Below are 12937 nucleotides of genomic sequence, written 5' to 3' on the forward strand. Positions count from 1 at the left end.
AATCTTTACCATTCAGTGATAACAAGCAGTTTTTTTTACATCTTAATATTTTATGATGTATTTAAATGAGTAGTTATTGTTGCAAACTCCATTAGAAATTTTAATTGAGATTAGTTTTGGAATAAGGGAAAGGGGGATGTGATTAAAAAAATTGGGTTCAATTTTTCTCATTTGAAATTTCATAAATAAAAAAGAAAATTTCTTCAAACATTTTTTTGAGAGGATTAATATTCAACAGCATAGTGAATTGCTCTAAGAGAAACAAAAATTTTAAGTTCATTAGAACACATTCATTCTGTGTCAGAAACCTATGCTGTGTCAACTATTTAATCACAATCCAAATTTAGAGCTGAATCCAGCTTGAATGTTGTGTCCATACTTGCCCTAACCGTTCAGGGTTCAACCTCTGCGGTCGTATAAAGCTACGCCCTGCGGAGCATCTGGTTTGAATTATTTTACATTGTCATTTGGGGGACTTTTATAGCTGACTATGCGGTGTAGGCTTTGCTCATTGTTGAAGGTTGTACAGTGACCTATAGTTGTTAATTTCTGTGTCAATTTGGTCTCTTATGGAGAGTTGTCTCATTGGCAATCATATCACATCTTCTTTTTTATATTGACTTATTTTTATGGATCATTTATAAAATGGATATTGTTAAATTGATGTGATTTTGTAGTGAACCTTAGGACTGTTAACATAAGATAGATCAAAAATGATAAAGCAGGGCAGATAACTATAGTGTGCGCTCTCTTTGTATAAAAAGTTAAATTTATCTTTTTATATGACCGCCAAAAAAAATTTCGTTCGTATATTGGTATCACATCATCTTCGTGGTCATCAGCGTTGTCTGAAGACACTTAGATTTTCAAGCAATAACTATTGTTTAAAGTGAATGGATCTCTATGAAATTTAAACACAAGGTTTGAAACCTCAGTATGAATGTTGGGATTGATTTTGGGAGTTATGGTCCAAACAGTTTAGGAACAAGGGGACAAAAGGGGTCAAAATAAGTATTTTTCTAGTTTCCAGACAATAACATGCGTGTAATGGATCTTTCTGAAATTGTACCACAAGGTTCCAATTGATTTTGGGGGTTAATGCCCAAACTGTTTAGGAAAAAGAGACCAAAAATCCATGTATTTAGATTTTGAATATTGGACCATAATAGGTAAAAAAAAGAAAATTAAGTTCATTAGACCACGTTCTTTCTGTGTCAGAAACCTAAGCTGTGTCAAATATTTAATCACAATCCAAATTCAGAGATGTATCAAGCTTGAATGTTGTGTCAATACTGGCCCCAATTGTTTAGAGTTTAACATACACGGTTGTATCAAGCTGCACCCCTGCGGAGCATTTTTTTATACTTTAAAAGTGTAGAAATTTAAGTGAAGTCACTTACCATAAATTGTTTTATTTTGACAGATGGTCATACCAGGGGACAGAGATGAAATGATGGAATTCCAGGATACCTGTTTAAACAATACAGAAATAACATTGGAGATATATCTACCCATGGCTAACTGTTACCTACCTAGTAAAAACTTCTATGAAGTTCTATATAACAGGTAATTACAGACCATGACATGACAGGGGATGTTAAAGATTTAAACTACTATAATGGTAAATTTACTATGAAGTGTTCAAGTGGCCAATAATGTTTCTTTAAATTCCTCTTAAGATATTTTGTAACAAAGGATTCATTTTAATATTTGTGTAAGTATAATTCTGGTGTATGTTCTTTTATTTTTACATTTTGAATTGTTTCTTCAACTTCACACCTTTGAAATATCAAATGAGAAAGTTATGTCTTTCAGATTTAATAATGACTTGTTGCTATGGGAACCAGTAGCACCATCACCTTTACCTACTCAGGACCAGGCTTCAGGATCTATACAGCCATTTGACCTTAGCTGCTATCCTCAAGTTCTACAAGATAATTTTGAATTAGCAAAATCTGCTATTCAATATGGTATGCATTTTTTGTTTAGAACACATCAGATTAATAAATATTAGTTGTAGTTGTACCTATTATCACCAACTTTAATAAAATCTTTGACAATCTTATAACCATTAAGAAAGAATTGAAATATGTTATTTAAAAAGGGAAGAAAAAGATACTTACTACATTATCAGAAACCATAAGCCGAGGTAAGACAAATAATACTATGTCCAAAAGAAATAAAAGCAATTAGACAATCCACAAACACTACACTAAAAATTAAACATAAACCCCAACCCAAAACTTGGCCTGAACTTATTAAATCTGGAATTGAGCAGTCTTAGTATGCTTGTAAGTGATAACTGGCTCATTCACATTAAAACAATAACATTCCATGAAGGAATCACCATTTCTGGGTTGTTCTGCTGGTACCAACTAACTTAACTTCAAAAACGATTTTTAAAAACTTGTTCTGCAAATGTTTTTTTCCAGAATCATCAGATGAAGAAGAAGATTATAGTTACAATTATTACAGTATACATGACAGCAAGTACCCAAGGAAGTCAAATACAAACAGTAATCAGCCATGTAAAATGTGTCTGCTTCTGAGGATTGACAAAGGGAAATTAACTACATCATTAAATTCAAAGGTATGTTATTCAGGTACCTGTATGGAATATACTTTTCTGTATTAAAATTATAATGCCAATATGTGTACATTAAGTTAAGGAAAACATTAAAAATTGTGACTTCAAAATAGATTTAGTAAAAGAAAAAGGTTAGCATTGATTAAGTTCAATTCTAAAAATATCACAGTTACATTATTTAACAGTTTTATACGCCTTTACTCTGGAAGGAATTGGTGTGCAAAGCTGGATATTGAACAAAAAGCTATCAAATGGCTATCATGCAAAGCTTATGTTCTGTATACTTGTAAAATAGAGTTGCAACCTTCTAATGATCAAAGTTTTTTTTATTCTTTTACCATTAGCTTTAAAAAAGAAAATTATTTATAGATTTCCATCTAATTACATAAAAGAATGGTATTGAAACAAAACTTGAATATAATTTTGAAAATGTATTCATATGATTATTTCACAAATGCTATTATGATTGACAGGCAGAAGACAGTAAAGGTGCTGCTGTAGCTGTGTTACAGAATGCTAACTTGTTTACAGTGTCACACTTCAAAGGAGATCCCAGTCTACAATATATATGTTTCATCAGCAACCAGGTCGAACTATATCACTCAGGTAAAACATCCCAGTAGACAATACAAATGTCTCAAAACTGTGAAGTCATTATTAGGTTAGGCATACTACCCTCCTTCAAGAGTAGACTAGTCTGACAGGGTAATATACCTTACCTAATAATGATTCACGGTTCAGCTAGCAAGCAAGTCAAAGATATTACCTTGACCAACACACTCAATGCATTTTACTGTAATGTATTGAGAAAGCTCAAGGAATTTCAACACTGGTTATAAATGCATTAATGGGGGTGCTATACTGTATTCTTGTGAGCTGACTTCAGAACAACATTATCATTTTGGTGAAACAAGCTGTAATACAGAACAGTGGGGAATCTATTGTATCAAAACATTACCTCCCCATCAAACACTGAAAACTTAATCTTTTCAATATTTTTGTTTAAACAAAGAGGATATTAGTTAATTCTGGTAATTAAGAGCAACAAATGTAAATTGAAATCAAAACAAAATTTCGATTTAATATTATCCTTTCCCTCGTACAATAGAAAATATATGTAATAATTGTTTTTCAGGAACTTTATCACCATTGGAAGATTTTTCCTTAGTACCAACTTGTGAGAACATTAATTATATACCAGCGTGTTTAAGGAAATGTAAGAAAATTTATCCCACAGAAACAGGGGTTAACAACAAATTAGATCTCAGTAATGAAGACATGCTCTCTGTAGCTGTTAGAATCAAGAAAGATACGACTGCTATTAATGATCTGACTAAAGACGAAAAAGTCAAGGTAAGAAGATGTACAATAATTTATAGGTTGATGCTGGGTCACAAATATGACTGTGATATGAATTGAAATTATCCGTTAATTCTAACATTTGTGTGTCTAGTTTGTTAAGTTTGGGTTTCAATGTAATTTTACATTGAAAGATGGATGGTCTGTTCTATACTAGATGTCCAATGGGAAATATTTCAAGCTCATTCAGGATTATTTTTAATTGAAATGCTGTTATAAGTAAAGTGCCACAGGGTTCAATATTTGAGCCTCAATAACCCAAATATCAAACTTTGATGCCATCTTTAATCTTTTATGATTATTTTTTTTAAATCATAATGATATAGAAATATTCTTGTATGTTCATTTTCTATAGACAGAAAAGACATTTTTGTAAACAATTTGAAAAGTTTTCATTTATTTGTACAAAACTTATGCAGTGTACTATATTTAGAATAGAAAAAATACTGATACAAAATGTACTTATTTTTGACTTAAATTGTAACTATTAATAAGGCGAACAAAGTAGCAATCATACAAAGTGTGATGCATGAATTGTTTTAGGCATTATATCAATGATAAACTGAACCAAAATTTTCTCTATTTTTCTTCTTTAGGAATTTTTAGTATCACTGGGTGTACATGGAGCCACATTACGACATAAAATAGTAGAATCTGGTTGCAGTTGGATCTCACAGGTATTGACCTTTTAGATAATGAAGAATATACGTAGCTAATTAATGTTATAGCATTTTACGAGTAAAAGGAAATTGAAAGATTTGATTAGTGTTTTTACAAAATATTATACAAGGAGTTATTATGTCAATAATGGAAAAGATTAAAGAAAATGTCCGTGAGCAACTTAGTTATTAAATAAACCATAGATGCGAAAGGATATTTCTTAAGTTCAACAATAAACTTGGCAAGTTCTCTATTGACCAGTGCCCAGACAACTTGTGAACACATTGAATAGTCAAGAAACTGACTGAGTGAGACCATCATGAGTATTGGAGATTGTTTAACACTTCCATAGTAGTTGCAGTCAAGAAATTTTAAAAAGTTAAAAACATAGTTTAAACAACAGTTGCTGATATGATTCAAGACTTAACAGCTAGATAAAGTGTCATATACTATATAAAATATAAAATAAAGCATCAAAAGCTCAATGTAAATACATCATTAGGTTAAATGTTATACCAAATTCAATACAAAAATGTTTGTTAAATCATTTGAAAAAATCTGCAAAAATCTAAATTAACCCTTGTATTAAACAATTATTGATTAATAATTCATTTCACCTCAAATGTTTCTGAATTTTGTTTTTTGTAGCTGTTAGATCTGTTGGATGCCAAAGACTATGAAGTTTTAGGTTATATCGCTCCTAAAGTATTGACAGAATTACATGTACATTTATGGAAATGTTCAGTAGATTATAGGTAAATAGTAACTAAAAAAAATGTTTTTATAAAAAAGAAGATGTGGTATGATTGCCAATGAGACAACTCTCCACAAGAGACCAAAATGAAACAGAAATTGATAACTATAGGTCACTGAACGGCCTTTAACAATGAGCAAAGCCTATACCGCATAGTCAGCTATAAGAGGCCCCGAAATGACAATGTAATACAATTCAAAAGAGAAAACTAACGACCTTATTTATATATAAAAATGAACGAAAAACAAAAATGTAACACATAAACAAACCACAACCACTGAATTACAGGCTCCTGACTTGGCAATTATTTGCTTGTTACTTTTAAAAATTCCTACATACTGCCGAAAGAGAATTATATTATAAACTAAAATGTTCTTCAGTTGTATTATTTTCATTTGACATTTATCTAGAATTCCTTGCATTATATTTCATTTAATCAGCAATGGATGCTGTAATAAAATTTAATGTATTCTAATTCAAAATTTTGGAATTAAATATTTTAAGTCCACCTTTATCATTTGTGGATCAAGAATTTTGTGAAAAAGGCAAACTAATGTTTGGATTGATACTTATAAAAAGTCTATGCATTTTTTCAATAAGAATCTCCATTAGGGGGCACCTTGGTTGCCCAAAATCTGCCTCTGTTTATTGATAAGAATATGTATTGATTTGTTTTCAGACCATTACAGAACCCAACAAAAGCCCTACTGAAGGCAGAATCCTTTAGTATATCAAGTAATATTGTAGCTGAATCTTCTACCTCATTATTAAGGTTAGTGTACGTTTTACATAACAAACTACTTTAAATTACATCACAATTTTCATAGAATAGATTGTAAATCAATGAGTCACGTTCATTTATTCTAATTTATATAGCTTATATCTAAGTATAGTTTTCTATCTTTATTTTCAGTAATTTAGCATGACATAATGATGCAAGTACCCGATATATGTGCATTGTATTGACAACAGCCTATACTTATGTAGCTAAAGCATTATACTTTCCAATAAATAGCTAAAAGATTTTCATTTTCACAATTTCGTAAAACCTCTGTATTTTGGACCAAAAAGGGGTCTTACTGAACTTACTCCTTTAAGTGTATCAATTTTTCTTTCAGGTTTGTGTTAGATGATGCTTCATTATTTTTATCACAGTCATCAAAACCAGGCATAAATTTACAGAGAGGTAAGTTAACAGGGTCACTTCATTCACAGATATCAATTTCAGAATCTAATGGGTAGTCTTGGGTAATATTTTCAAAGGTGTACACCAAAACATTGTGATTGGTTAAAAACATCCTAGACAGTTGAAATTCAACCAATGGTGTAACATTATTGGGGTATGAACAGTGAGATTAACCATTGTCGTCAAGATTCTAAAAAGGCAAATTATCACTAACTCACTTTAAAGAGGTTACTGTTAATGTTTCATCTGTTCAGCCATTTTGATGTTCATTTCTGTATTTTCATAATATGAAAAGGATTTACTTGATTTTATAACTCTTTTATAATTCTAATTAAAATTAGTATGATTTTTGTCCATATGACTCTTATGGCATTTGTAATGGTATTCACTATTTACCTTATAAATATGGTTTATTTTAATAGATTATGTATGTGTGGCAGATGTAGAGAGATTTGAACTTGCACTAAGGATGAATGATGGCAAAGATCAAGTAAGATACAATTTATTCTGTTAGAATGCCTTTGTAATACCATATTGTTCTCATAAGTAGCCTTCTTAAAAATATTTTCCAATGATACACAGAAATTCCTTGAAAAAGTAATGTTGCTTCGGCTTTTTCAAGCAAAATGTTGAAGTACTGTGTGTATTTTAAGGGTGGATCTAATAAGAAAAGTTGAGTTTCATAGCTTATTGTTGAAGAAGAAATATCATTAATACTTGTTGAATCTCAGTATTCGGTTTTATTACTTTTTAACGGAATAACCACATTTGCATAATTAACCTTTTACAATATATGTGGTACACCTGAGTTATGGGATAATCTTATGATGATAAGTAACATTACAGTTTTTTTAAGTTTTACCTCTGCATCTCTTTCACTTGGGTATGACTATCCTAACATGTCTAGTAAATAGAAAGAGTAATTTTGAATGTTTTTGTCATGAACATAAAATACCAGTTATGTCATTCTTATAAATGTTTTACAGAGATTTCCAAAGACAGATTTTAAAGTATCAACAAACCGTTTAAATATCAGGACGTGCTCAGATTCTTGTAAAGCATTGATGGATCTGATAAGATACTTTGCTACAGATGGTGATTTAGATGTAAAAGAAGCAGAAGATTTAAATTCTACTGGTACCTCTGATGATATTATCTCTACTGATGATGTAAGACTCCTTGTTAAAATTAATAAACAGATGAAATAGTACAATAAATATATATAAATGTGTTATCTGTATCTCAATTATAAAACTATTTATAGCAGAAGTCTTTTTCATGTAAGGGGTCAATTTAGTTAACAGATAAATAGCTTTTGGTGTGAACTCAAGACTTTGTGTCAAACCTATTCTAGATTGTCATTGACCTTTAACTAAAACAATCTTAAATCAATTTAATAAAATTATGTGCATTAGATGCGTTCAGACATGATGATTGTTTTTATTTAAAAGAAGCAGATGTTGCCAGCAACTTAACACACAAAATACATTTTTGCCAAAATTGAACAATACTTTTACCCAATGAAGTAATGAAACCAATCATTGTTTTCTCTGTTTCCTTTCAAAATATTTCAATTTTTCCATGTTGTTCTTATAGATTATTACATGGCATTTTCCATATTGGCCATGGTATCAGCCCTAGACTCCCATATCAAGCCAGAGGGCTTTAGCCCGAGGGCTTGATATGGGTCGAGGGCTGATACCAGGGCCAATATGGAAAATGACATGTCATAATCTATTTATCACATATTTTCATGCTGGAGAAAAATGAAGGAATATTTCAAATTATTTTTTTTATTTTCAACAATAATAACATTTGAATAAAGAAAAATTTAAAAAAATGTATCACAGTGCATTAACAATTTGTATCACAGTGAAAAAGTAAAGTGATGAGAATAATTCAACAAATATATAACAATAATCTTATTTTTCAGAGTTGTAAATGTTTATTGTAACATTGCCAATTGAAGCTTGTGGAAGAATTGAAAATGTAGAACATTTTCCACTGTTTATTTTCACATTTTTTTCTACAGATTCAAAATTTTCAATTGTTTTGCAAACTTCATTTAATTCAACACTGTCAAAAATATCGTCTTCCGGAAAATATACAGATGTGGCTTCAAAGCTAGTGTTTGGAGTTGGTTCTTGTGGTATTAATCCCCGACTTCCTGAACCAATATCTGATAAGATATTTGACATAGTTTGCTGTTGCTGTAATGATGCTGAACTATACTCATTGACGGAAGCAACATTCTTATGGCCTGTCAACTGCATGACGGTAGTAGCCTCCACATTGGAGTGAAGAAGTGAGGACACTGTAGTTTTGCGAACACTATGGTTAACCTTTCTTCCTGTAAGACCACCTTTCATAGACATTTTTTTAGCTAAATCTCCTAGAGTATTTTTACCCAATGGCTGCATGGTAAACCATGTTTGTTTAGCATTTTCACTGGCATCAGGTTGTACCATCCTTTTAATACTTAGATAAAAGCGACTGTCTGGAGTCAGAGCATCTTCAGGGCGGCGACGAATATATTGCTTGAATGCATTCACTGGACAGCGTGGATTATCTATTTTAAGAAAATGAAAATATCAAGGACATGCATCATATTAAATTGAAACATTATATCTACATTTAAAAAAATTTATTTTAAGGTGAATAAGCTTTAGTGATATATATCTATTCTTTTCATTTGTTCATGTTTCCATTTTGAGTTCTTTGATGTGCATAGCTAGATATTTCTGGATATTTTGTGTTTTTTTGGGGTGTTTTTTTTTATATTCTTTTTAAAAGTACATGTAAGTTATATACATGATATATGTATGAATTAATTTTGTAGGTATACTTGTGTGGTGGTTTCTGTATTTATCATTTACTGTCAATTTTATATTAATTTTTAATAAATCGAAAGAAAGTTACCTGGTGTTGCAAACATTTTAGGTGCAAATGCTCTACTGTCACTGTGTCCCGTCCTGGTTTTAGTCAGCCTTTCATTGTATTCCAAATATTGCTCTCCACTTGCTGTTGTCATCATTTTTATGTCTCCAAATAACATGTCAGTATGCTCCTTCCTTCCCCTCATACCAAAGTGCAAAGTATTATTTAACCATATGGTATTAAGTAGTGCCTCAGGGTTGCCTAAAAGTAAGAATTGACAGTTCAGATTATAGGATTATATTAAAACGTTACGTCTACTATGTATAGCTAGAAGTTGTTTACATTCATTATCAATAATGACACTTTACATGTATATAGAAGACTGAAGCATATTTTCAAAAAAAAAATATACGCGTTCACTGTCTTGAAACATGTATGACAAACTACATTCTATGTTGATGTTGCCTAACATGTCTTGTTCTGTTAAAACTTAAAGATATATTTTTGAAGCTGATATCATTATAATTTTATGTACATGCACAGTCACATGATAATATTGCATAAACCTACCTGTTCCTAGGAGATTCTGTTCAAATAGCATATCTATTTCAGAGGATGAGAATGGATCAGCTTTCATCTTTTTGTTTCCCAGTCCCTGTGACTTCAAGTGCTTTCTTTTCGCGGATAACACCTCTCTACTGTGGTGAAATTCCTTATCTTTAAGAATATTTATTCCACTCTTTTCCATCAAGTGCCTATTAATCGATGACTGTATTGACTTCAGGCTGTCTGGCTCATACTCCTCATTTTTCCGAGACCGGACAGACAAATAAAATCTGGCCAAGTACTGATTGAGTTCAGGTACAGATATATCCTCTATTGCCCGTAATTCGTTGTTCTCCTTTAACCATTCAGTTAATAATTTTATGTCACTTTTAGTTTTTCTCTTTGTGTTATCATTTTTCATTTCTTCAATGAAATTACTGGTATCATCATTCGTTATAGTCATAAACCTCTCGTCGTCTGCTTCTGTTGCCATCTTGTTTACAAATAGTATTTGATTGACAGGTTACCGGAAGTCAAACTCGGGGGCACGATATGGGTTTTTGAGGGCTGATATCGATATCAGCCCCGGGGGCTGATAACCAACCTTGACTTCCGGCTATTATTGGCCATGCAAAAACGTACATATCAGTACTAAATATGTGATAATATCTGTTAATGTTCACTTGGTATGATAAACTTCTATATAAATTGATAATTTATATCTGTCGATAAATTTTGATTATTAGAGCCAACAAACCATAGATGATGACAGTGAGGATGATAGAAGTGGTCTGTCTGAATCCCGACTAGAACAATTACATACATTGGTCGAGGATGCCATGCAGGAATCAGGTGCTATAACAAGTCCAGGTCAGTTTTACTATTAGGGGAGATATCTTATGTACAGAAGGTATTTAAACATTGAAACCTGTTGCCCCATGCAGGGATGATGAGACCAAAAAAAGGTTAAAATTTGATTGAAACTATTATATTCGCTTAGGTCATTACACTGCTTTTGAGTAATAATGTTCTGTTTCTTTCTCATGTAATAATAAATTTAAAGTAATGCAAGAGCTCAAGAAAAAAAATATATATGGTTTGCTATTTTTGACAGCTTTTTCATACACCCTTTCAATAGCCCTTACACTACAATTCCATATTAGCATATCATAATGTTGATAAACTGTTTTTGCCAGTTGTTTTACCTTTCAAGAGATCTACAAAATAAATTTTATGATAGCATAATGGTAGCTAAAATAGCTGATCTCTTTTCTGTACATAGATAAGCCTGAGTCATCTGCTCACAGAACAGAAGTATTTTTCACCACAGAAGGAGGTATGAGTGAGGTGCCCCATGCAGGGATGATGAGACCAATAGTGATATCAGCTAGTGCTGATTCTGTAGCTAGCACATATAGTGGTGTGTCAGAGAATTTCAGTGATGATGAAGACTTTTGTATAATTGATGATCCAGGCATAGGTATTGCTGTAAGTATGTGCTAATGCTGTTATTCATAACTTTTTATTTCCTCTTTTGACAGAAGAATTTATTTGTAAAATGATTGAAGTAGTTGAAAATCAACAACTGTTTTTGTTACATTACAAAGTGGCAGCAATATCCATTGACTAAACAACTAAATTGTAACCTTTACCCCATTTTATACTAACTCTAAGTATTACTGAATTGAATAAAAGTTTTAAAGTAAATCTTAAAACATTTTTTGTTGCCATGACACTGCTTAAAATTATTCAGAAACATTTGTTCTACAAGCTAGGAAAGAACCATTGCTCAAATGGAAGATAACTATTGCAACCTTTATGATGAAAAAAATCTTAGAGAACAGAAAGGGAAAATATACAATTTTATGAATTTCAGCCAAAAGATGGAGAGCCATGTGTAAGAGTTTTCACAACAGATCCTATAGAAATTAAGGACAATCACTTCAGTCAACCTACAGGTAAAACAGACCTATTGAAGGCACCTGATCACTACCCCACTGCAGAATACAGGTATACACTTAAGGAACTGACTGTCGTCTGGTATATGTATGGTGGAAGAGACTTTAGTGATGCTCCTAAATCTACATCTTTTGGTAAGTAATCACACATGAAGCGAAGGTACAATATAAATTTCTCTAGTTTATAGATTTAGATGTTGGATATATATTTGATGAAATTTTACCTTTTAGAATCACTTACATGTTAGGGGGACTCGTAAGTCCAATAGATGAAATAATAACTTTTGTAGACTTGTAATCTAACATGTTAAGAGCTAGATCAAGTCAGTCTAGTATAATGCAACGCTTTGAATTTATATATCATTAAAGTGTTGTCATCTTTATCATAGTTGAAAGAATACAGCTGGAAGTCGAGCATTCATACATCAATGATCATGCATAAATTTTCATTTGTCTTTATTTCAGATAAAGATACTACCATGTCTTTTAAACCTGAGAAAAGGTAAAGATTTTTATTTGTTTAGTTTTCAACATTGTGATTTTAACTTTTTCTGTCAGACTTATGTCATTAAATCATTTAGAACTAGTTATTTATAAATGTTTTGACCATCCAAATATGATTTGTATGCCTTTTTTTTTTTATGAAATTGATAGTTTCTTGTTCAGGTACTTATATTTGCTCCTGAAGTTTAATGAAATATTTATATATTCAGTGATAGTAAACACCAGATTAGAATGGGATATAGACCTAAGCTTCCTGGTTCTGATAGACTCTCAGCAAAAGTGAGAGGAGGTCCAGGCAGAGATCATGATGTTCTGATGGAATTACAACTCACCAAGGTATCTGCACATGTTGTGTATCCTATAATTTTAAAAGAATTTAATTCAGATGCTTTTCTTTTACTGAATCTGAGTACCAAAGCATGGGAATAAATTTGTAATGTTAAAGATTGCCAAATTTAATTTGTTTATTCATGTGTGTCAGGTTTTTTTTGTCATTAGATGAGAGA

At 31.4% G+C, this 12937-nt stretch overlaps 2 protein-coding genes across 2 annotated transcripts in view; one reads left to right on the forward strand and one right to left on the reverse strand.

Moving 5' to 3' along the window:
* Nucleotides 1-12937, forward strand: part of LOC143068756 (autophagy-related protein 2 homolog B-like) — an 86597-nt gene that overhangs the window by 63130 nt on the left and 10530 nt on the right. Inside the window, exons 19-34 of the mRNA XM_076243030.1 lie at nt 1424-1566; nt 1816-1970; nt 2433-2590; nt 3061-3193; nt 3723-3940; nt 4543-4623; nt 5255-5361; nt 6040-6132; nt 6479-6546; nt 6969-7036; nt 7533-7715; nt 10716-10839; nt 11252-11457; nt 11846-12062; nt 12393-12429; nt 12641-12767. Coding sequence (XP_076099145.1) covers nt 1424-1566; nt 1816-1970; nt 2433-2590; nt 3061-3193; nt 3723-3940; nt 4543-4623; nt 5255-5361; nt 6040-6132; nt 6479-6546; nt 6969-7036; nt 7533-7715; nt 10716-10839; nt 11252-11457; nt 11846-12062; nt 12393-12429; nt 12641-12767 — 2118 coding nt within the window. The remainder of the gene's footprint in view (nt 1-1423; nt 1567-1815; nt 1971-2432; nt 2591-3060; nt 3194-3722; nt 3941-4542; nt 4624-5254; nt 5362-6039; nt 6133-6478; nt 6547-6968; nt 7037-7532; nt 7716-10715; nt 10840-11251; nt 11458-11845; nt 12063-12392; nt 12430-12640; nt 12768-12937) is intronic.
* On the reverse strand, nt 8228-10629 carry LOC143068760 (uncharacterized protein KIAA1958-like). The gene is made up of 3 exons (XM_076243034.1): nt 9994-10629; nt 9466-9684; nt 8228-9115 (listed from the first exon to the last, which is right to left on the reverse strand). Exons 1-3 carry the CDS (start codon nt 10460-10462, stop codon nt 8469-8471), a joined length of 1335 nt encoding a protein of 444 aa, XP_076099149.1. The 5' UTR covers nt 10463-10629; the 3' UTR covers nt 8228-8468.

This window comes from Mytilus galloprovincialis, chromosome 3 (genome assembly GCF_965363235.1).
Source record: "Mytilus galloprovincialis chromosome 3, xbMytGall1.hap1.1, whole genome shotgun sequence".
In the NCBI taxonomy this organism is placed as follows: domain Eukaryota; kingdom Metazoa; phylum Mollusca; class Bivalvia; order Mytilida; family Mytilidae; genus Mytilus; species Mytilus galloprovincialis.